We start from the raw sequence: 25,780 nt of genomic DNA, 5'->3' as shown, positions 1-25,780 counted from the left end.
AGCCTTCATCTCAGCAATTTCACTTCTTGTAATTTATCTTTTAAAAATAGAGATGTGTGCAATGTTACTCTAGAAGCCAAAAGTTGCCACATTAGAAAACTGGCTGAGAAAGTTGTGGGACAATCATAAAATGGAATACTATGTCATGTCACCATTAAAATTTATACTATAGAAATGTATTTATTGACATACATTCTTAACCTCCATCAAAAATTATCATGCATATGTAACACAAGTAAGTAAAACAATCCCAATATCATGTCAAATACTCAAAATGATTGCAAAGATAATTTTCTGATAATTCTTATATTTTTCAAATTCTTAATTCAATCTATTTGGATTTATTCAGCTATTTGGTTTTAGTCACTTGATTTTCAAGATTCAATCAATCAAAGCCATCATCTATTATATTTTATATTCCAGTTGCTAAATTAGAAACATTTTATAGATTGCTTTTATCCTTTGAAAGCAGACCCACTTTAAAGCTGCACTATGGTTTCGAGTAAAGCATATGTATATTTTATAAAACATGCATAGGATGCTTTTTTACATTTTAATGTTAGTGGCTTCTTATACAAACCTTTTTATGTACTAGTTGCTACTTCATAAATTAGAAGCTGAATCTCATTTTCTCTCCTTAAAACAAATGTTAAGAATTGTTTTCCAAAGCTTTATTTTTTCTATTTTCACAGAGAGATCAGAGAAGCTGGATATGGAGAAGAACCACTCAGAAGTAAATTAATAACAGCTTAAAGAAAGTACAAAAAAATATACAAAATGTTATTTGAATCCTTTTATAAACATGGATAGAAGGAAATTTTTTCTACTATAGAACTCTATTAAAAGTTGAATAACTTTTATGTATACTAACTCCATATATGGATTCTTTGATTCGAACACCAGCTCTCTCTCGCTAAAAAATGTAGTTAGCTCTTCTTTCTGTTAATGACAATTTCTTTAGCTAACTACTATACAAAAACACAGCTACACCCTTGTTGCCTACTGCTCTCCATTCTGCATACACTAACTGAAAGCAGTAACAAAAATGGCTTCACGTTCCTGTATTTTAAACTTATGAGACTACCTAACACCACTGGAAGTAAAACATTTCCGACATGTTATTTGGAACATATTATAGTTCTGGAAGGTGATCAATACCATAACAATATTGGAATTCCACCATGCTAGGAACCATTAAGATCTTTTAAGGACTGTGATACTTCCCAATGAAATTAGAGCCCAAGGCAAGGGGAAAGAAGAGATATGACAAACACGGATGAGAGCACTATCCGTCTGCCCACTAAGCACTGCTGAAGGCTGATATCACACACAGCACTGGAGGCCTGGGGAATGAGTGGCATGTGCATGTGTCAGTGCTCTAAAAGAAGGAAAGAAGGAGAACTGCGTAAGTCAGATGCAGAATAGGGCCTGAAAAGCAACCTGAGAAAATATTAACAGAAAAGGCAGACGTTGCAATTTTTGAGTACCAGAAAGAATAATTTTCTGTGGCTTTCTTCAGTAGTTTTCAAATTTATAGAAACCAACTTACCCCTAGGCAAATGTACTTCCTACATACTACAAATAAAGCAGATATTTAAACTCATATTCCTTTAAAAAATTTCTAAAAGCCTCGGTCTATATTCAGTTTCTGTAAATATCTTTCTGCTGAAATATAAATCATTCAAGTTTTTATTTTTCTCCAGATATTTTCTAGCTACAACTGACAGTTTTTGTTTTCGTGTTGAATTCTTGAACCACATTTGGGGAAGGGTGTTGGTAAGTATATTAACCTTAGTAATATTGTTGGATTTCTGAACCATTTAGTGCTTATTACTTTTGTTCTTCCCTGAATCCTCACATTTTTATTTTAAACCTTTTCTTTGAATCTATGTGATTTAAACAGTAGACAGCAGTTTGAATCTTAAAGATAAAAGCAGCTGTTCAATTTAAAGAAGCAGCCTGAAAACTAGGATGTGCTCCTGGCTTAATCTCATGATTCAGATCTATAACTAAATTAACAACTCAAAAAAAAAACAACACACACACACACAAAACAAAACTGAAAAATAGACCAAAATAACTATATAAAATCAATTTTGCTATTGCTCTTTATTCAAATTTTCATTAAAAACATCTCCATGTTGAAACCATGATTTGCTTCTTACCCAAGAAATATGGGGGTGGAGACATCAAAAGGATGGTGCAACTTGGAAGAGATGGCATTGTGGTTTATAGAAGGGGACATTACTTTTGGTAAAGTAGCAGCATTACTTGAACCTTATATATAAGACTGCTTTGATATTAAAAAAGATAACAAAAAAATAAACCTCATTTGAAATAAGATTCAACCTCCTCCTAACAGTTGATAATACCTTGGAGAGACACACTGATTTTAAGCATTACTGAATTAAAATTCCCATATTTTGTAGACTACCAAGTGTAGATATGCACTCAGCCAAGCTGTTTAACTGCTGGTAACCTGAATTCCTATTTTAAACTGTGCCAATTCCTCTTGGGTGTTCTGGTGATGAAAAATGATTTTCCTTAAGCTTCAGCCAAGACTCTTTTGCTGTAGTATCTTATGAAAAAGCCACAACATTATGGCAGACCACAATGACCAGGCAGGGAATAAAAGTATTTTAGGGAATTATTTTAATGTTTCCAATAACAAAGAAAAAAAGATGTATTCAAAATAATATGCTAATTAATTTTTGATACATTCTAATTTCTTATATCAAAGTAAGTGATTACTGAGTTCTTTTTTATTTTTTTAAACCTGTATATGCTTGTTTAAAATACATTTTATTTTGTACAGTGATAGTTTTAAGATGGAAACAAATCAAGTCAAGGAAATAACAGTATGTGATAATGACAAGTTCAGTAGAATGTACTGCAATGAATGGGCAAAGATATCACTAAAGGTAGAAAGTTATGACAGTTCTAAAATACTTTTTTACTCCAACGATTCCTGTTTATTTGAAGCAGGTACTCAATTGCACTCTCATCTGAACATATTTGAAAACCACTGACCTCCAAAAGAACAGACAAATTGGTTCTGCAATCCATACACTTCTATAGGATAATATGGTAATATAAATTCGGTGCTTTTCTGTCAATATATAAGATTTTCAAAGGTTTTTTAAAAATGGGGCAATACCGTAATCTAGGAAAGAGTGAGGATACCATAATCTAGTTGAAAGGTGACCCACTGACCTGGTTGATGGAATTGGCAGCACAGGAGGCAAGGCCTGTTCCGACAAAAGTAAGCAGGAAACAGTGCAGGTCAAAAGGTCCTGGGGCCAATGCAAATCCAGCTGAGGTGGTACTCACGACGAGAGCTGCAACACAGAAATAGGGCAGGTGTGTCATTTCCAGCACACAGTCCAGACCATAAAAGCCAAAAGACAAGCCACCTTCCCCATCAACAATCAATTACAATAACACAAACTATAGGCTAAACTTCTGTCATTAAAAACAACACACAAGTTTTTTTGATTATAAAAAGTATAGGTACTCATTACAGAAAATGTTCATTTTCCTTTAACTCCATTATACTCAAAAATAAAAAACAGACTCATTTGTAAATAGGACCTTTGAAGATCTTATTTGGATGAGGCCAGACTAAATCAGAGAGGGCCTTAGTCCATATGACTAAAGTCCTTATGAGCAGAGGAAGTTGAGACAGCTGAAGAAGACAGAAGAAGCCAGAAGAGACAGAGATCACAACGTGATGGAGGCAGATAAGCAACTACAAGCAAAGGAACCCCAGGGGTCACCGGCAAAGCAGCATCAGAACTACAGACTCCAGGAGGAAACGTGGTCTGTCAGTACCTTTAGGTTGGAATTTTAAGCCTCCAAACTGTGATCTAATAAATTCCTACAGTTTAAGCCAACTAGTCTGTGGTATTTGTCATAGCAGCTCTGGAAACTAAGATAGTAAATGCTCCAGTTCCAATATTTGCATATATATTCAACAACATTTACTGAGCACCTAATGAAGGACAAGCGCTATGTTAGGCATTGGGTGTTATAAGGGATAAAGATGCATAAGGTTTCATTCCTATTCTGGGAAGTGTATTTGACAGGGAGCTGGTAGACATACAGTAATAATTATAACAAGCCCCAGACAACCTGAGTGGAGAGCTGCCATGTGAGATGATGGTGCCTGGAAGCCAGAGGATAATTAGAGGGTGAGTAACAGAAGATGATAATCCTACAGCCACCAACAGGAAATGAAGGGAAGAGGCAAGGTGCGGTAGGCAAGGGATACTATTCAGGAACCCACTAAGCCTGTTTCTTTTTTGTGGGGCCTGGCGCTTCACTCCTAGGGGTTCCAGAAGCTGACAGAGCCGGAAGTATTTAAGAGCATCACTGATGCAGGACTGTAGAAATCCATCTGAAGGAATGATCCCTTGGTGGGTTACTCTGGGAAGGCTTCAAGAAGATAGCATTTAAGTTGGACCCTTAGGAAAAGGGAAAGTGGGTGGGCAACATCACAGTTAGAATAAAGCAGGTGTGTCCCATCTACCCAGATTCTCAAACCAAACACCTAGGAAGCAGTTTTTACTCTCTTTTTTCTCACTCCCCTCTACATCCAATCCATTAAAAAGTATTCTCTGGTCTACCTCCACAATCTTTCAAACCTATCTCAACTGCTTCTATCTAGTCCAGTGGTTCTCAACCAGAGGTAACTCTGCCCTGCTGAAGATATTTAGCAATATCTGGAGAATTTTTTGGCTGATTACAACTGGCAATAGTAGTCCTACTGTCATTCAGTGGATAGAGGCTGGGGATGGTTCTTCTAAATCGTAAGGTGCACAGGACAGCTCCCTACAACAAAGAATTTTCTAGCCCAAAATGTCAACAGTGCTGGGTTTGAAAAACTCTGACCTAGTCCAAGCCACTATATTTCCGGGGAAACTACAGGAGCCTCCTTTCTAAATCGGTCTCCTTGCTTCCACCTTGGCCCTCTCCAGAGTAATGCTTTTCAAATACAAACAGATCATATCACTCTACTGCTGAAAAAAAATCCCTTGGTACTATACCTGGGATAAATGCAAACTCTTTCCCCTGCCACACAAGTGTATCTTGTACCTCTCTCTAGCTCACTCACTGTCCTCTAGTACGAGGATATTCTGTTCTTCCAGCACGTCCAACTCTTTCTTGCCTCAGGATCTTGGTACTTCTGTTCCCTCTGTCTCTTTCAAAGGCTAGCTTCTTCTCACCCTTCAAATATGATCTTAAACAGTACTTAAGGAGAACTTCACTGATCATCTTATCTAAGGTAGGTTCTTCCAGTTCCTTTCTTGCTCACATAATCCTGCTTATTTTCTTTACAGCACTTATCACTCTCTGGTTCCTGTCTGGTATGTAAACACCAGGAAGGCAGGGGCCCTGTCTCTTTAGCTTTCAGCTTTATTTTCAGGGCAACTACTGTGCTAGGCTACAGTAGTATTTACTGGAGGAAGACATGGCTGATAGATTGGAGAACATCAGGCTGAAGGGTTTGCATTTTGTTTGGTAGGCAGTAGAGTCACTAAAAGTCTAATTCAAGGAAGTGATATATAACGGGAAGTTTAGCCTGTAGCAATTTACACTGGTTCACAGAGGGCAGAGAGCTTTGCAGAGACAATTTAAAAGGCTATACCAGTCTTCTGCTGTGAATAGGGGTAGTAAAAGTGGGAACCAAACAGATAGAGGGATATTTTGACTGGAAAACTGTTAACACTCGGTAAGTGTGAAAGGTATGAAACAATACAAAACAAAAAACAAAGAATGAAAGGTAAAGTGTCGTGCATGGGTGCCATGGAGAAGAACTGCAACACTGATAGAAATAAGATAATCAGGGAAGAGGGGATGGAGTTAGCTGGTTTTAGGAAAATATGCTGCTTTTGAGGAACCATGGGACATCCAGATAGAAATACATGGTAGGCTGGTGAAACGTGAAACTAGAGCTCAGGAGAGAGGCTGAGGCTAGACACAAAACCCTGGGAATAACCTGCCTACAGACCATAGTTGTACGTGAGGGAATGGACAAGCTTTTCACAGAACAGGACAGGTGGTAGAAAAGAAATGAACGAAAAGTCAGAACTTTGTAGATGGGTAAAAAGAAAATTGAAAGACAGAGAAAGAACATTTGGAAACAAGAATTAGGGGCATGATGTTTCATGGCCCCAACAAACAGGACAGGAGGGCACAACTTTTTGACTTCTAGAAGCAAATGCTAAAGAAACTGATAGTTCTTCCTGATGATCACAGGGTGGTTGGTATGACCTTCTATCTAGTCTTACCAGCAACTTACAGAACTTCCTTATAGTTCTGTTACACGGGTAAGCTCCTTCCCTAATTACTTCACTAGACACAGATTTCTTGATATTTCTATATTTCTTTGGTTGGGTTCAAAGACAATTTGCACAGTGACTTAGGTACACATGCTGAGATTGCCACCTAAGAACAGAAGTCTCTAAAGTATGAATTTTGGGCAAGAGATCTGTGCCGGTTTGAATCTATTATGCACCCCCAGAAGGGCCATGTTTTAATCCTGATCCTATCTTGTGGGGACAGCCATTTCTTTTAATCCTAATTCAATATGTATGGCAGAAACTTTTGATGAGATGATCTCCACATTGATGTGGTCCACACAATTGTGGGTGTGAATTTTGATTAGATAGAGATGTAACTCCATCCATTCAAGGTAGGTCTTGATTAGTTTAGTGGAGTCCTTTAAAACAGCAAACATTTTAGAAAGAGTTCAGAACAGTGCTGATGCAGACGTTTGGAAAGCAGAAGTGACAGAGCCCACACAGCCAGAGACCTTTGGAGATGAACAAAGAAATTGTCCCCAGGGAAGCTGTTTGAAACCAGAAGCCAAAAACCCCAGCACATGCTAGCTACATGCCTTCCCTAGCTGACAAAGTGTTCCAGACTCATCAGCCTTTCTTGAATTAAGGTATCTTTCCCTAGATGCTTTAGTTTGGACATTTTTATAGGTTTAGAACTGAAAACTTGCAACTTATTAAATTCCCTTTTTAAAAAAAGCCATTCCATTTCTGGTATATTGTATTCTGGCAGCTTAACAAACTAATACAAAGTCCTTCCTTTAACTCAGTGGTTTCACCAATACAGTGTATATCTGAATCTTCTGGGGAAAAAATTACCTCCAGAAAAGAAGACTGATGTACATGTTTAGGCAGACAGAGAAGAGCAATGAGGATGTAGGTTTGTATAAAAGGTAACAAGAAGACAAAGCAGAAAATTCAGAGCTGAAGGCAAAGGGAAGGTTGATAGGAAGTCATGGACAGACACACATATCCAGGAGGAAAGCAGGCTGACTTAGATAGGGAGTGTTTCTAGCCAGAAAGCATGCACTGTCCCCTTATTTTCTGTGCTTCAGGGGCACAGTCTGCCTTGGCCCAGTCAAGGTATTAGAAGTCAAAACACCTATTTCACACAAGTCATATAAAGGGAGCAACTAATCACACGGGGCAGAGGCAGCAATCAAAGCTAGAATACTTACTTCAAAGGAAACTTTCTGAAAGAAACTTTTAGCTTTCTGTTCTGCAGAGACTTATGCTCCCAAGAATAGATGACAGTGATTCCAGGCTTTGCAAACAGTAGTTGCAGGTATATATCAAAGGACACGTTCCCCAGCTGAACAGGGAAAGGACAGCCTGTTGTGTAACGATCCTTTTAGCCATACCTGCACACACTTAGGGGCCATCAAGAAAAGCACAGCTTTCAGAGCAAACACAACAAAGCTCCTTTTGTGATACTCAAATAGCACCCTTCTTTGAGGAGGCTTTTTCAGTCTTTACAGATACCAGCCATAAATCGTAAAACCTTGTAGACAGGCCCGTAAGTGTTACAGAGTGAGAGGAATCTTGTTTTTCACAACTCAACAGCTCTCCAGATGGGTCAGGCCATTCCTCACAGATTCCCCCGTGTGTCAGTGACAAGCCAGGACTGGAAGCAAAGTCCTTAGCACCCAGGCTACTTCTCCAGAGCACCAGAAAAATCCTACCACCCAAGAAGAAAGGCTGATGGTATCGATGGGAGAATGTGAAGGGAAAAGAGACGGCAGGCTTTTCCTTTCCAAACTGAAACTAAGTGAAGTGCTTCTATCCAGAGTGGCAATCAGTCAAAACAATTATTGTTTCTATTTTAAGATCTTTAACGCTAAACCAAAAGTGGATGGCTCATAAACAACGGCAGTACTTAGAAGAGTGTATTAAAAAAAAATCTACTACAACTTTCTCAGTGTTGAATTAGTAAACTGTAGACTCACCAAAATAAAGAACCATATTTTAGATATCCATAAATATCCAGATCAACATTTCATACGGTGCTTTATAAGCAAAATGAAAATCAATTACCAGCATGGAGGACAAGACAGTGCCATAATCACTGAACCAACGAAATAAAAATGCACAAAAAAGAAAATTAAAATACTTTAATACTGAGAGTGGTTTGCAGCTACATAAAAACAAAACTGTTAAGAATTTTACCAACTAAAAGTCCAAGTTAATTCAGAGGAAGAAGGATCTTGTTTTTTAATTTACACCAGAGTTTAAATGGGTGATGAGCACAGCACATTTGTGACTAATGGGTATGCTGATAAGTTGACAAAAGTGAAAGGGCAATGGTTTAGTAAAACATAACAATGACTGAATCTACAAAATGGAAATGCTGCCTAACTTAAAAATGCATAAACTTTAAATGCTAAGACATATAAAAATGATAAAGATATCATTATAAAGGAGGAAATTTGAATCTTTGTAAAATATTTCTCATAAATATCAAAAGTTAACAAATAATGTATTTATACTCATTCCATTCAAGCAATTAATTTAAAGAAAAAGAAAGGCAGAGAGGATTGATAAATTGCACAAGTAAAATTGACCAAAGCAATATTCTCATAACAACGCTGCCACAACTGTAATTAAACTTTTCATTGATTTCCTGGAATTCATTAAATGGAATCATTTTGCAACACCAGAATCTCATTAAAAGTGAATGTTATATACTCTTTCATTAATAACACTTGAAATTATATTTTATTTGGTAATCTCATATTCTGTCTCTTCACAAATAAACATAAAATCAATGCTGCCAAAGAAGCATAACTCATGTAATATAGGCCCAGAGGCATTGCACCATGATGGCTCTGGGGACTCCAGGAAGAGTGATTCCCACCTCAGCAGATCTGACCCTCCCCCACTCCTGGGTGGGCAGCCAGAGAACTCCAAGATTCCCATGAAAAGAGATTCAGCAACCTTCACTAAAGACAATCCTGTCTTCTTGGCCAAACCTTAGCACAACTGCAGCTCCACCAGTCAATCTGTTCTCAATTGTAAGGTCTTCCCTAAGACCCAATGGGGGCCCCTTCCCAGGTCCCATCATTTAACAAGATTCACCAAACAGGGTCTCTTCTCTGTTTGCCTTCTCCAGGGAGAAGTTAGTACTTAGGTCCTCTATAATCAAGGAAAAAAAAAATCAAGCTTTTATTTTTTAAACAATTGAATATAGAATAAATGAACATTTTTTTTTTCTGGAACCATTTGAGACTATGTTGTCAATCCATCACCCACAAATATGGTGGTGTGAATTTCCTCCAAAAAAAGACACCCCCCCCCCCACATACTCATAACGCAACTATGAAATCTAGAAATTAACAGGGATACATTACTACCATTTAATTGACAGACTCCAAGTGTAGGCATATGTCCCAATAATATCCTTTATGGCAAAAGGATTTAGTTTGAAATCACAGGTTGCATTTAGCTGTCATGTCTCTTTAATCTCCTTCAGTGGGGATCAATTTCTCAGTTTTTCCTTGACCTTCAACTCCTTGACACCTTTAAAGATTATCACACAGTGTCACACAATACACACCTTTGGTAGGGCTATCACAGAAGAGATGCATGTCCTTTTCACTGCATCCTACCAGGTGGCATGTGTCTCCAATTTGACCCATTTCTGATGCTGTTCATTTCAGTCACTTGATTAAGGTAGTGTCTTGAACTTTCTCCACCAGTTACTCTTTTTCTTTACAGAATTAATACTTTGTAGACAGCTATTTTGAAACCATGTGGCTCTCCTATTCTTCAACAAACTTCTAATTAATGAATTAATTAATCTCTGTATGATTTCCTGTTTATTTCCCATTGCATTATAATCCATTCCCATTATTTATTTTGATGCTCAAATTGCTCCCGATTTGGCCAGGGGAAGTATATTAAAGCTCTCTGACATTTCTTTCTGATACGATTCCATTATTCTTTAAGCTCTTAACTGCTTTTTAGCGTAATGAGCTGTCCCAGACTCATTGCATTTTCTTTGCCTAGGCCTTGAAAACCTTGGTTTCTTTTACTGAAGAATGGTTTTTAGAAATCAGATTCTGGCACTGGGTGAGCTCATTGCTACTGGGTTGTGGCTGATCCCAGGCCCTCTCTGTGGATGCAAACTTACATCTCTATTTATTTCAATACTTGTCTCTATTCATTGAAAATCAATTCTAATTCAAATTTACATCACAGGTTTCTCTCCTTCCATATCTGTTACTTTCTTGTTTGACAATGAGAAACCTAGCTCCCAGTTTCTTAATGTAATTATCCATTTGATCTACTCCATGTACATAACCAATCTTCCATTTCTTCTGTCATCCCCTCCTTCTCTTCACCCCACTCAGACCTTGGCCCCTCTTTAGCCTGCTCACTCTTTGACTCTAGATTCTGCCCATCTCCAAGCATGGACACCTGCCTCATCCTTCTTGGGCCCTGACTTCCCATGCCAGGCTGCCCTCCATGGGAAGGCCCTTCTCATCCTACGCAGACTCCAATGTGAGGGATGCCTTCTAGAAACATGTTTTTCACTTTCGCAGTGCCTGACAAAAAATAAGCACCATGTAAGCAGCGTTAGTGTAATTATTCAAATATGGGTCCTAGGACTCTAGAGGAAATATTTTTCTGGTAACTATTTATATATAATGTAAGCTTAGACATTATGTTTCAAAGCAGTGACCAAAGGGAATTAGAGAACAACAAAATACTTCAATGCAAGCTTCACATGCCTCTATTCTACCAAAGTTCTCTATCTGTCTTCTCTAGGGGAGTGACCACATAGCAACTGTTCTACAGCAGTCCTTTCATAAAAGAGGACTAAAAATGATAATGACAAAAACAAAGCTAATCTTGGCAAAGCACTTTATAATTCCAAAATCTTTTTTACATTTATTTAAATCTCAAACACTACACTTCAAAGTAGGGTATGTTTCCTTCAAGGTATTGTTAAGAAAATATGAAAACTTTTACTTCTATTAGATTTTTTTAATTTCTTCTTTTAAAATGCCTATTTTGGTGTGTCTTCTAATGAATATAATACAAGAGTACATGAATTTTATTTACAAAATAACTATGCATTTATACAATATAGTATATATTCATATGCAATAGTATAAATATTATAAATATGTGCACTTAAAATGTCTTTCTGTCATAAGGTACATGATAAACAAACTTTGGAGTTCACCAAAGTTTGGCTCTCTGCTTTACAGGTTATTCTTTAATAAGTACTCTAAAGACTGATTTTCAGAAGCAAATTAAACTAAACAAAGGGAAGATACAGGCAGACACACACACACACAATCACCTAGTTTACAAAATCACAAACCAGGCCAGGCAGTCTATAACAATACTGCATCCCTGCAATACAACCTGAGAATGTTTCTTGAACCACAGGTTTATAAGTGGAGTTGTAATGAGACAGGGGAAAGAGCTCAGTTCTGAGGGTGGGCACATCTTGACACTCCTCCAACAGAGGGGGCTTTATTTGCTACTCATAAAATGAGGTTTTGCAAGACTCAGAAAGCAAGGGTTAGCCAGACTCCCTGGTTCTCACCTCACAGTAGACTTTCCACAGCAGCAACAAAGCAGTTGAAGGATTCTGCCTTTTCCAATATGCAAGAGGTTTTCTTAGAGAGCCGGTTTCACCAAGAATTTTTTTAAAAGGGTGAAATACTTTGAGAATCATTCATCTCTGAGCCTAAGCAAAAATGGATGCACATTATTTCCTTCCGAGCATCATCTATTAAAAATAACTGTAAGGATACATTATTTTTAAAACTGGTCATTTAAATCCTACTTTCTTTTTATCTTTGTTTCTTAATGCTCCACTCTATATTTTAGCACTGGCCCCAAAAGAATTAAGCGAAAAACAAAACTCCAATAAATCAATATGGAAAACTACCAATTCTGACATAAGATTTGGTAAAAAGATTAAAACCACTAAATGAGATTTTGAGAATCTCTGCAGATTTCAAATTATCCTTGTGATCTATTAATGTCTCATTATTGTAATAGCTGATACCATACAATATTGTAATCCAAATCCCATGGACCTGAGCTATATTCTCAGGTTGTATTCTTTTTTTATGTACAAAGCTGGCAGAGTAGGCGGTTAATGAATTTGCATGTAGTTTTGTTTATGCATGTGTCCAAACAATGGGATAAGTTTCTATTAAGAATTTCATTTCTATTTTTGTCAATATATTTCAGAGTTCAAAATCATAAATCTTAATTAAGAGGTAGAACTCTTTTCTGACTTTCGTATTTTTTTACTAAATAGTTTTTTTTTTTTTACTTATTTCCACTGCTATCTTCATTTCTCATTTATTTTAACACCTGAAGCTTTAAATGGCTGAATTTCTAATTTAAGTGAGTTTTTTAGGCTACACAGTTTGGCAGCATCCTGTGATCCGCCTAACAGCCATCTTACCAATACACATATCAGAAAAGAAGGTAATTATCACGCTTATGGTTAAGTTCAGACAAAAAGTCAACTGATTAGAGACAGGGTGTTTTTTCCTACCTCATACACATTAAAGAATATCAACTAAGGGGAACTGATTACAAATCATGGCCACCTCTGGTTAAAAGATAAGACTTTTATAGCGATTTTTAATAACAGAGCAACAAGCTAGGAACTTATCAGGCTTTCTGCTTTCCTTTTTCTTTCTCTTTCTCTCTCTCTTTCTTTTTCCATATACTTAATGAACAAAGCTGGTTCAAAACTCCTACGACCACATTCAAACTCATAACTTCAAATTTACTGAGCAACACTATTACCAAAATGAAACATTTAAGTACAGCCCACCAAGGCAATTCACCAGGAAGCATTTGGTTTGCATTTATAGTCAGCATTTAGAAAAGGGAAATGAAAGACCTATTAGGTCTGGTTATTTAAATAAAAGCTGTTTGTATCTAAGTTAATTATGTGACACTCAGTGAGATCTAAAGATTGTTCTTTCAATGGCATTTTTTCCTTGACCCATCTAAGCCTATTTTAATTTTTCTCCTTTCCAATAAAGGAACATTTCTTTTCAATATACTTAATAACCAACAGTTACCACCTTTTTAATTAACTAAAAATATTTTCCAGAAAACTGATGCCTATCAAACCTTAAACAGTGGAAACACAGGTCTTTTCAAAAATGAGTTTGGCATGAAGGAATTGTTAGTTAAGTAGTTTTCATTAAAATAACAAAGCTTTATCTCAGTTTCATATCAAAATTACAACTGTCATTGTTAGTTGATTTTTTACTTTCAAAGATAAATATTTAAAATAATAAAGAATTAAGATAATACTTTCATTTCAAGTATCAAGAATATTTGCTTATTTTACACAACACTTTTTAGATCAGCTAAAACAGTACTTATTTGTTATATGTGAACCCAAATTCATTATATCTTTTTTATTTTTTATTTTTTTATTTTTAAAGCCAGGTTTATTGAAGTAAAATTTACATAAGTAAAATCCATCCTTTTTATGTATTCATTCCACGAGTTTTGACAAATTCATATAGTTATGTAAACACCACCACAATCACAATATAGAATATTTCCATTACCCCCTAAACTTCCTCATGCCCTACTGTAGTCAATACTATCTCCCCATCCTCATCCCCTAGCAATCCCTGACCTGATTTTTGTCCTTACAGTTTTATATATTCATCATCATGATCATTTCTTAGAACATTTGTATCAATTCAGAAAAAGAAATAAAAGAAAACAGAAAAAAATTCATACATATCATACCCCTTACCCCTCCCTGTCATTGATCACTAGCATTTCAGTCTACTAAATTTATTTTAACATTTGTTCCCCCTATTATTTATTTATTTTTAATCCATATGTTTTACTCATCAGTTGATAGGTAGATAAAAGGAGCATCAGACACAAGGCTTTCACAATCACACAGTCACATTGTGAAAGCTATATCATTATACAATCATCTTTAAGAAACATGGCTACTGGAGCACAGCTCTACCTTTTCAGGCAGTTTCCTTCAGCCTTTCCATTATGCCTTAACTAAACAGATGACATCTATTTAATGCAGAAGAATAACCTCCAGGATAACCTCTCAACTCTGTTTGGAATCTTTCAGCCATTGACATTTTGTCTTATTTCGCTCTTCACCCTTTTGGTCGAGGTTTTTTCTCAATCCCCTGATACTGAGTCCCAACTCATTCTAGGATTTCTGTCCCATGTTGCCAGGAAGGTCCACACCCCTGGGAGTCATGTCCCACATACAGGGGGGAGGACAGTGAGTTTGTTTGTTGTGTTGGCTGAGAGAGGCCACATCTGAGCAACAGAAGAGGTTCTCTTGGGGGTGACTCTTAGGTCTAAATTTTAAGTAGGCTTAGCCTATCCTTTGCAGGGTTAAGTTTCTTATGAACAAACCCCAAGATTGGGGGTTCAGCCTATTGCTTTGGTTGTCCCCACTGCTTGCAAGAATATCAAGAATTCTCCACTTGGGGAAGTTGAGTTTTTCCCCTTTCTCACCATTCCCTCAAGGGGACTTCGCAAATACTTTTTTATTCACTGTTCAAATCACTCTGGGATTTATAGGGGCATCATCCTGGACAAACCTACAAAATCTCATGCCCTACTCAAGATTCCAAGTATTATGGTGTTCAATTAAGCTGTCCACATAAGTTATATTAGGAAATGCACTAGTCAAAATATAACCAAATTCATTATATCTTAACCCAAATGCATACATATTGAGGTATCATTATGTACTTTCTCACTGGGAATTTTTACTTATTTCATAGTAACTAAATAGTTATGCAACAATGTTGGCCAGTCATTAGTCTAGGCATTTAGAAAACTCCCTAGCGAGAAGAATTTTAAAAATACATTTTCGGTTATCAATAACCAGAAAAATTCCCTTTTTGGTGTTGCTATCCCTTTAACTAAAAATGACAATAATCATCTGCCAATATTAATATCTGATTAATTGATAACATTTACATCCACTATCTGAATAAAAAATTTCTTAGCTAGAGGCTAGATTATTTATTTAGAACAAAGCAAAGTCTATGAGGCTCACTCTAAGCTTCAAGAGGTATAGCTTTCAAACTGAATGAATTTTGAAAGAAACACAGTGGGGCCATCTTCAATTCTCCACAATTATGCAGATTAACAACTTCAGGACACAATGATGGGCAGTGTAAGAGACACTGTAAAAAGCAGAGGACCTACAAAATCACAGCAGCCTAAGTTCACTTGCTTCAGGTACAAAATTTTTCAGTTATCACTAAGCGTTAAACTACTATAGTTCAGTACAATAAGTATTTGTAATTAAAGGGCTAAGCTGTTCAAAATTCTGCAAATGGTGGCAACAGTTCATTAAATATATATTTTTAAATTGCACTACTATTTTCCATTGGATAGCCATTTTGTGAATACCTGTGAGCCGCAAGGCATGAACCAGACAATGGGAATTCAATGGTCAACAAGACAGACACGGTCCCTGCCCTCCTGGTGCTTACACACCGCTGAAGATTCAGACACGTCAATAGATATTAGGACATAAAGTGATACGTGCTTCAGTGGGTGAAGTAAAAAATGCTGGAAGGATACAGAAGGGCTTCCTACTCTAGAAGCCTTCGCAAAACTGATGTCAACTTTGCTGAAAAGTGAAGGACAAGCCTGGCGAACAGGGAAGAGGGCAAGGTGTAAAGGTCTGAGGCGGAGGGAATTAGTATGCACAAAAGCCACAGGTGAGAGAATGCTCTAGGTAAGCATCTACTCTCCAACCTACAGATAAAATATCTCAAAGTACAAATTTGGATAAAAATACATCCCTGTATTTTTTTAAAAGCTCATTGACATAATAGCAATACTCTTCATTCTTAACCTTCAAATTCACTATCCCCTCTTCTCATTTGATAGAAAAAATAAGCTCTTAGCAAAGGTGAAACTTTATTTTATTTTAGAGATGTTTTTCAAAATGAACAGTTGAGCAAAACCTTTTTTATTTTTATATTTTTTGTTACTAAAAGGGATAACTTGTAACATTCTCTAAAAATTCACTTCTGTAAATGTTTTATTCTTTAATCTTAATAAATGTGATGCTTTAATGCTTTGCCGATACCCCAGAGTGGTCACATAAACTCCTGGGGAATTAAGCCTGACCTGTGTTGAGAGACAATCATTTGGTTCCCTCCAATGATTCAGATAACACACCCTCCATGTAGCAGAGGAGATCTGCTTGTACTTTTAAAGACACAGACTCTTTACAGGACTTCCAGGTTTTAGGCTGATAGTGCTGTCCACTGACATGTGGGAAAAGAATAGACCCAGGGAGAGAAAAGGCAATGCCAGGTAAGAATTCAGATACATTGGATTAGGAGAAGTTAGGGAAGTTCCCACTTGGTGGGAACCAAACTTATATTTTTGCATGAAACAGGAAACAATATAGTTTGCTGAGAATGAAGGCGGTCTGGGGAGAAAGGTGTTGAATCTAGATAAGAAGAGCGTTCCTCAAAGACTATTCTGGGGACCATCTGATCAGGGTCATTCACCAAAATACAGATTCCCAGGCCTTACCCCAGACCTAACAGTGATGGAATTTATGGAGGCCTAGAAATTTGCATTACAACAAGCACCCTCAAAGCATATCAGATGGCAAATGAAGTTTGAGAGCCAGTAAAAGTATTGAAGTTCTCTATGTTGATGGCGGAATTCAAATGAAAGAAGAAAATGGAGCAAGATGAGAAGTGAAAGGAAACAAGTTTCTTATTGTTCTTCAACATTCGCAGGGGGCTTCTCCGCTTGGCCTGTTTCCTTGTTTGGCTCCAGCTGCACCATCAATCTAAAATTTGTCATGACAGATAGATATCTCAGGCTAGTTGACTCTTCTCTGGTAGATACTCCAGTTCTGATGATACCCCCAAACAAACCAGGAGCCTCAAAATGTGTAAGCGATTATTCAGATGATAGGGAAAATCTGCTGACAGTACATATCCACAACCATCACTGGAAAAGGAAATGCTGAGTTGGCAAGTTGGTCTTCATTCAAAATACACTACTTATGAAGTGTACATGAATGGTGGCAGTCACAGAGCAGACTAAGGGGTGGTATTTTATTTTTGTTAGAACAACAGGGTAAGGGAGAGGAGGACAGCCTGACATGCTCTTCTAGGGAAGGGGCTGTCCTGCATAATGCCACAGTGGGGTTTATGAAGACAGAGAAGTTGGCTACTGATGGGATTGAATGGGCTGGATTTGAGAGGTTTAGGCTTTAGAAGTGATAAATGCAAGAATTATGCCATATTTTCCAACCTTCAATGCAGGAGTTAATTATGTTGCACAGTCCTGGCCAATGAGATATAAGGAAATACTCCTATCAAGACCTATCCCTCCCAAATAAAAAGGCAAAGTCTTCAAAAGAGATTTCTGCATTTCCACCTTGTCCCCATTCCTCCTTCTTTCTACCTGGAATACAATATGATAAAGGGGGTATGGCAGCCTTCTTGTGACCATGAGAACAAAATTCACAAGCTGATGATGACAGAGCAGAAATGAAGGAACCAGATTTGTTGACAACATCCTTGAGTCTCAGCTCCAGATTTCTAACTTCAGACTCTTTGATACATGAGAAAAATAAACTCTTTACTTGTTTAAGTCACTGTTTTTCAAGCCTTCAACTATGTGAACCAAGTCCATTCTCAACTCAGGGAGGTTTTTTTCTCTTCTTTACAGCTGTCAATATTTTTTAGAGTGATAACCTCAAGAATAAATTTATCTTTACCTTCCCCTAGCATCTACCACAGCATCTTACATGTATAATCAGTTCAAATTTAATTTAAGCATCTAATTGAATTTAAAACCGTTAAATCCCATCTTAACAAGCGAATCATCAGAAAACAGTGGTGCCTAGCTAAAAAATACTTTTCATCTAATTAGAACATGGACTATAGCATTTCATCTAAATTGTAATATTGCCCCACGCCCATCAGAAACCAACTGAAATGGATGACTAAAACAGAAAATCAGACAAACTTGCACCAACAACAAATTAGGTTAAAAACCCCAAGAAATGTTTGTTAGATATAGTACAGATGAGACTAAACTGAAGCCTGTTACTGAAAGATGATTCATTACTTGCATTATTTGAGAAGCAAAAAAAAAAAAAAAAAAAAAAAAGGCTACCTAAACAGAATTAATAAGGAAATGGGGAAACGGATAAAAATGGGGAATAAAGCCTATTCTGAGAATAGTCATCAACCCTTCCTGACGCCAGGAGGTGAGAAGGAAGGAACAAAGGACATGGTAGACCATGGAGAGATGGGCGCACAACCAGTCTCCTTTATCACACCGTAGAGAAGATTAGAGACAGCTGCATCACAGCTAGAGGGAGAGAAAGGGCTGGAGTGGTCACAGCAAAAAGAAAGCAGGACCTTGCCTCAAAATAAACTCTCACTGAGAAAGGCAGAAAACTTCTGAGTAATTTAATCTAATGAAGCAAGCAGCGTACTCCCACCACACCCGGGCACAGTGGAGAATTCTCCCAACTCAGCAGGCAGTAGTACTGGAAAAAAGGCTGCCCAGATATCATATGTCAAGAGTAGAAGACGACTACACTCAAAACCAGGTTTGGGAAGCAGGCACTGTCATTATGGTTCCAAAAACACAGTGAAAAAACCTTTCAGAGACAGTTCTCTCGCTGATAGCTCCATCTCCTCAGGCCCCAGGACTTCTGCACCAGCAATATAAACTGACAGCTTAAAATGCAAGAGAAGTCCAACACCACCAGTTTAAACCATTAGGTGATGGAGAAAAGGCCAACCATTAACTAATTCATTCACCCAACATGTAATGAGTGCCTTGTTATGTGCCAAGCACTGTGCAGACAGAACGCCCTGACCTTGTGGAGCTTTTGACATAACGATGAAGCTGGAATCATCTTCTTTTCATTCAGGAATGAATAAAGATGAAGAGAGTTAAAATGAGTCAATATGAGATTCATTAAAAAAAAAAAACTTTAGCACACAAAAGAAAAGAGCAGCACAGAAGCGAAAGAGGTTGAATATATTTCAGAAAAGATCCATCATGGACCACCGTCAACGCTTTCCATAAAGATTAAGACCAATGAGGGCAGGAATTGTATCAGCTGAACTCACCTAATTGCAGCCACAGCACTTAGAAGAGTACTCAGAACATACAGGTACTCAATAAATATCAGGTGAATGAGTAGAAAAAGTTGTACACTAGAAAAAACAAATCCCATGAAGTAGAGTCGGTTAAGAAAAGGTGTACAGAAACAAAAACTGCCATGGCAGAATGTTTAAGGCATGAGAAGTAAGACAAAGTAGACCATATAAAATCAAATCAGTCCTGTACAGAACAAATCTCAGAGGATCCTTCAGAAGGAAATGGAAAACAACAGTAGGAAAAGCAACTGGAAAGTATATAATAAATAAGCAATTACATGGGAAAATGAAAAAATTGGTATGAATATAAAAAAGGAGATAACATGATCACAATTTGATGGGCTCTCTGAAGAAAGAAACAAAGGAGATTTGGATAAATAAAGATGCTGTAATTTGGTAAAAATCTCAATTCATCCCAAAATTAATGTTGAAATTCCAATTAAAATATTAACAGAATTTGGGGGGGACGGGATTTTTCCAGTGACATGGCTTCATAAATTCTGAAATTTACAAAACTGATACAAAAAAACTGGTTAAGGACATTAAAAAATGGTTATATTTCCATGTTATACCATTCACCAAAATATACTGCACATAAATGAAAATTTTAAATGTATAATCATAAAAACTTAAGATTTAATATATACAATTATTCACAAAATCTTGTTGCAGGAGGGCCTATGCATGATTCAAAGACCAGAAACCACAAGGAAAAAGACTGATAGACTTGATTACATAAGAGAAAAATAACTTTTGCATATTAAAAAAAATAAAGCAAATATCATGTAAGGTGTAAGTCATTTACAACAGATACATGTACTGGGCTCAAATCTTCAAAATATATTTAAATTTTAAAAGCAAAAAAAGACAGAAGAGAAGAAAAGGCTTGAAGGCAAATAGGCCATTCATAAAAAAAAACTACAATCACCAATCAACATGTGAAAAATATAAAAATCTCATAAGCAAAATCTTAAATGCAAAATTAAAAAAACCTAAGTACCGTCATTCATTTATCAAATAATTTAGAAAAATACATTATTATCTCACATTGGTGATGGTATATTGAATTAGCCATTCTGGTAAAGTATAAACTGGCAAAATCTTTCTCAAGGGAAATTTGTCAATGAAAATCAAAAGCTCTAAAAGCATGCATACCCTTTGACCCAGCAAGGTCACTTTTATATATTCATCCTCTGAAAACCAGCACAGATTTAACTTCATAGATATTCACTGCAGCACTATTAAATAAATAAAAAACTGAAAACAACCTAAATAGAAGAATGGTAAATAAATTATGGTCTAACTATGCAATGGCATGCTATATATCCATTAAAAACAAAAGCGAACTTCTAAGGATCTAACTATCAGAAATAAATGTGTTCAAGGATATACGTATGATAATATTAGAAATCGTGCTTAATAGCAGAACAGTAGAGTGTATCTAAATATACATTTATTAGGAAGAGATTAAATAAATCAATATATCTGCACTATGGAATACTAGCAACCTTAAAAAAAAACAGATTTAATTGTATCAATGAGGAAGTATGTTTGTTAAAATAGTTAAGAAATAAATAATTAACTAAACAAAAAGTATAAAATATCTCATCCTATTTTTTTTTTTTAATTTTTTTTTAATTTTTTTTTTTTTATTAACGGAAAGAAAAAAAAGAAATTAACACAACATTTAGAAATCATACCATTCTACATATGCACTCAGTAATTCTTAACATCATCACATAGATGCATGATCATTGTTTCTTAGTACATTTGCATCAGTTTAGAGGAACTAGCAACACAACAGAAAAAGCTATAAAATGTTAATATAAAGAAAAGAAATAAAAGTAGTAGTCATAGTAAAAAACAACAACAACAAACAAACCAACAAGCAAACAAAAACAAAAAAAAACCCTATAGCTCAGATGCAGCTTCATTCAGTATTTTAACATGATTACTTTACAATTAGGTATTATTGTGCTGTCCATTTTTGAGTTTTTGTATCTAGTCCTGTTGCACAATCTGTATCCCTTCAGCTTCAATTACCCATTGTCTTACCCTGTTTCTAACTCCTGCTGAACTCTGTTACCAATGACATATTTCAAGTTTATTCTCGAATGTCCGTTCACAACAGTGGGACCATACAGTATTTGTCCTTTAGTTTTTGGCTGGATTCACTCAGCATAATATTCTCTAGGTCCATCCATGTTATTACATGGTTCACAAGTTTATCTTGTCTTAAAGCTGCATAATATTCCATCGTATGTATATACCACAGTTTGTTTAGCCACTCTTCTGTTGATGGAGATTTTGGCTGTTTCCATCTCTTTGCAATTGTAAATAACGTTGCTATAAACATTGGTGTGCAAATGTCCGTTTGTGTCTTTGCCCTTAAGTCCTTTGAGTAGATACCTAGCAATGGTATTGCTGGGTCGTATGGCAATTCTATATTCAGCTTTTTGAGGAACCGCCAAACTGCCTTCCACAGTGGTTGCACCCTTTGACATTCCCACCAACAGTGAATAAGTGTGCCTCTTTCTCCGCATCCTCTCCAGCACTTGTCATTTTCTGTTTTGTTGATAATGGCCATTCTGGTGGGTGTGAGATGATATCTCATTGTGGTTTTGATTTGCATTTCTCTAATGGCCAGGGACATTGAGCATCTCTTCATGTGCCTCTTGGCCATCCGTATTTCTTCTTCTGGTAGGTGTCTGTTTAAGTCTTTTTCCCATTTTGTAATTGGGTTGGCTGTCTTTTTGTTGTTGAGTTGAATAATCTCTTTATAAATTCTGGATACTAGACCCTTATCTGATATGTCATTTCCAAATATTGTCTCCCATTGTGTAGGCTGTCTTTCTACTTTCTTGATGAAGTTCTCTGATGCACAAAAGTGTTTAATTTTGAGAAGCTCCCATTTATTTATTTCCTTCTTCAGTGTTCTTGCTTTAGGTTTAAGGTCCATAAAACCACCTCCAGTTGTAAGATCCATAAGATATCTCCCAACATTTTCCTCTAACTGTTTTATGGTCTTAGACCTAATGTTTAGATCTTTGATCCATTTTGAGTTAACTTTTGTATAGGGTGTGAGAGATGGGTCTTCTTTCATTCTTTTGCATATGGATATCCAGTTCTCTAGGCACCATTTATTGAAGAGACTGTTCTGTCCCAGGTGAGTTGGCTTGACTGCCTTATCAAAGATCAAATGTCCATAGATGAGAGGGTCTATATCTGAGCACTCTATTCGATTCCATTGGTCGATATATCTATCTTTATGCCAATACCATGCTGTTTTGACCACTGTGGCTTCATAATATGCCTTAAAGTCAGGCAGCGCGAGACCTCCAGCTTCGTTTTTTTTCCTCAAGATGTTTTTAGCAATTCGGGGTACCCTGCCCTTCCAGATAAATTTGCTTATTGGTTTTTCTATTTCTGAAAAATATGTTGTTGGGATTTTGATTGGTATTGCATTGAATCTGTAAATCAATTTAGGTAGGATTGACATCTTAACTATATTTAGTCTTCCAATCCATGAACACGGTACGCCCTTCCATCTATTTAGGTCTTCTGTGATTTCTTTTAACAGTTTTTTGTAGTTTTCTTTATATAGGTTTTTTGTCTCTTTGGTTAAATTTATTCCTAGGTATTTTATTCTTTTAGTTGCGATTGTAAATGGGATTCGTTCTTGATTTCTACCTCAGCTTGTTCATTACTAGTGTATAGAAAAGCTACAGATTTTTGAATGTTGATCTTGTAGCCTGCTACTTTGCTGTACTCATTTATTAGCTCTAGTAATTTTGTTGTGGATTTTTCTGGGTTTTCTACATATAGTATCATATCGTCTGCAAACAGTGATAGTTTTACTTCTTCCTTTCCAATTTTGATGCCTTGTATTTCTTTTTCTTGCCTAATTGCTCTGGCTAGAACTTCCAACACAATGTTGAATAATAGTGGTGATAGTGGACATCCTTGTCTTGTTCCTGATCTTAGGGGGAAAGTTTTCAATTTTTCCCCATTGAGGATGATATTAGCTGTGGGTTTTTCATATATTCCCTCTATCATTTTAAGGAAGTTCCCTTGTATTCCTATCTTTTGAAGTGTTTTCAGCAGGAAAGGATGTTGAATCTTGTCAAATGCCTTCTCTGCATCAATTGAGATGATCATGTGATTTTTCTGCTTTGATTTGTTGATATGGTGTATTACATTAATTGATTTTCTTATGTTGAACCATCCTTGCATACCTGGGATGAATCCTACTTGGTCATGATGTATAATTCTTTTAATGTGTTGTTGGATACGATTTGCTAGAATTTTATTGAGGATTTTTGCATCTGTATTCATTAGAGAGATTGGTCTGTAGTTTTCTTTTTTTGTAATATCTTTGCCTGGTTTTGGTATGAGGGTGATGTTGGCTTCATAGAATGAATTAGGTAGTTTTCCCTCCACTTCAATTATGTTGAAGAGTTTGAGGAGAGTAGGTACTAATTCTTTCTGGAATGTTTGATAGAATTCACATGTGAAGCCGTCTGGTCCTGGACTTTTCTTTTTAGGGAGCTTTTGAATAACTAATTCAATCTCTTTACTTGTGATTGGTTTGTTGAGGTCGTCTATTTCTTCTTGAGTCAAAGTTGGTTGTTCCTGTCTTTCCAGGAACCTGTCCATTTCTTCTAAATTGTTGTATTTATTAGCGTAAAGTTGTTCATAGTATCCTGTTATTACCTCCTTTATTTCTGTGAGGTCAGTAGTTATGTCTCCTCTTTCATTTCTAATCTTATTTATTTGCATCCTCTCTCTTCTTCTTTTTGTCAATCTTGCTAAGGGCCCATCAATCTTGTTGATTTTCTCATAGAACCAACTTCTGGTCTTATTGATTTTCTCTATTGTTTTCATGTTTTCAATTTCATTTATTTCTGCTCTAATCTTTGTTATTTCTTTCCTTTTGCTTGCTTTGGGATTAGTTTGCTGTTCTTTCTCCAGTTCTTCCAAGTGGACAGTTAATTCCTGCATTTTTGCCTTTTCTTCTTTTCTGATAAAGGCATTTAGGGCAATAAATTTCCCTCTTAGCACTGCCTTTGCTGCATCCCATAAGTTTTGATATGTTGTGTCTTCATTTTCATTTGCCTCTAGGTATTTACTAATTTCTCTTGCAATTTCTTCTTTGACCCACTTGTTGTTTAAGAGTGTGTTGTTGAGCCTCCATGTATTTATGAATTTTCTGGCACTCCGCCTATTATTGATTTCCAACTTCATTCCTTTATGATCCGAGAAAGTGTTGTGTATGATTTCAATCTTTTTAAATTTGTTAAGACTTGCTTTGTGACCCAGCATATGGTCTATCTTTGAGAATGATCCATGAGCACTTGAAAAAAAGGTGTATCCTGCTGTTGTGGGATGTAATGTCCTATAAATGTCTGTTAAGTCAAGTTCATTTATAGTAATATTCAGGTTCTCTATTTCTTTATTGATCCTCTGTGTAGATGTTCTGTCCATTGATGAGAGTGGTGAATTGAAGTCTCCAACTATTATGGTATATGTGTCTATTTCCCTTTTCAGTGTTTGCAGTGTATTCCTCACGTATTTTGGGGCATTCTGGTTCGGTGCGTAAATATTTATGATTGTTATGTCTTCTTGTTTAATTGTTCCTTTTATTAGTATATAGTGTCCTTCTTTGTCTCTTTTAACTGTTTTACATTTGAAGTCTAATTTGTTGGATATTAGTATAGCCACTCCTGCTCTTTTCTGGTTGTTGTTTGCATGAAATATCTTTTCCCAACCTTTCACTTTCAACCTATATTTATCTTTGGGTCTAAGATGTGTTTCCTGTAGACAGCATATAGAAGGATCCTGTTTTTTAATCCATTCTGCCAGTCTATGTCTTTTAATTGGGGAATTCAGTCCATTGACATTTAGAGTTATTACTGTTTGGATAATATTTTCCTCTACCATTTTGCCTTTTGTATTATATATATCATATCTGTCTTTCCTTCTTTCTACACTTTTCTCCATGTCTCTCTCTTCTGTCTTTTTGTATCTGACTCTAGTGCTTCCTTTAGTATTTCTTGCAAAGCTGGTCTCTTGGTCACAAATTCTCTTAGTGACTTTTTGTCTGAGAATGTTTTAAATTCTCCCTCATTTTTGAAGGACAATTTTGCTGGATATAGGAGTCTTGGCTGGCAGTTTTTCTCTTTTAGTAACTTAAATATATCATCCCACTGTCTTCTAGCTTCCATGGTTTCTGCTGAGAAATCTACACATAGTCTTATTGGGTTTCCCTTGTATGTGACGGATTGT

At 36.3% G+C, this 25,780-nt stretch overlaps 1 protein-coding gene across 1 annotated transcript in view; it reads right to left on the bottom strand.

The window, feature by feature from the left end:
• The window catches only part of COX10 (cytochrome c oxidase assembly factor heme A:farnesyltransferase COX10), a 137,692-nt gene that overhangs the window by 96,066 nt on the left and 15,846 nt on the right, over positions 1–25,780 (bottom strand). Inside the window, exon 4 of the mRNA XM_077166053.1 lies at positions 3,214–3,338. Within this exon, the coding sequence (XP_077022168.1) occupies positions 3,214–3,338 (125 nt within the window). The remainder of the gene's footprint in view (positions 1–3,213; positions 3,339–25,780) is intronic.

The sequence above is a fragment of the Tamandua tetradactyla genome, chromosome 6 (genome assembly GCF_023851605.1).
Source record: "Tamandua tetradactyla isolate mTamTet1 chromosome 6, mTamTet1.pri, whole genome shotgun sequence".
NCBI classification, from domain to species: domain Eukaryota; kingdom Metazoa; phylum Chordata; class Mammalia; order Pilosa; family Myrmecophagidae; genus Tamandua; species Tamandua tetradactyla.
Note: the sequence above shows the minus strand (reverse complement) of the source record. Positions and strands in the feature narration are given on the sequence as shown.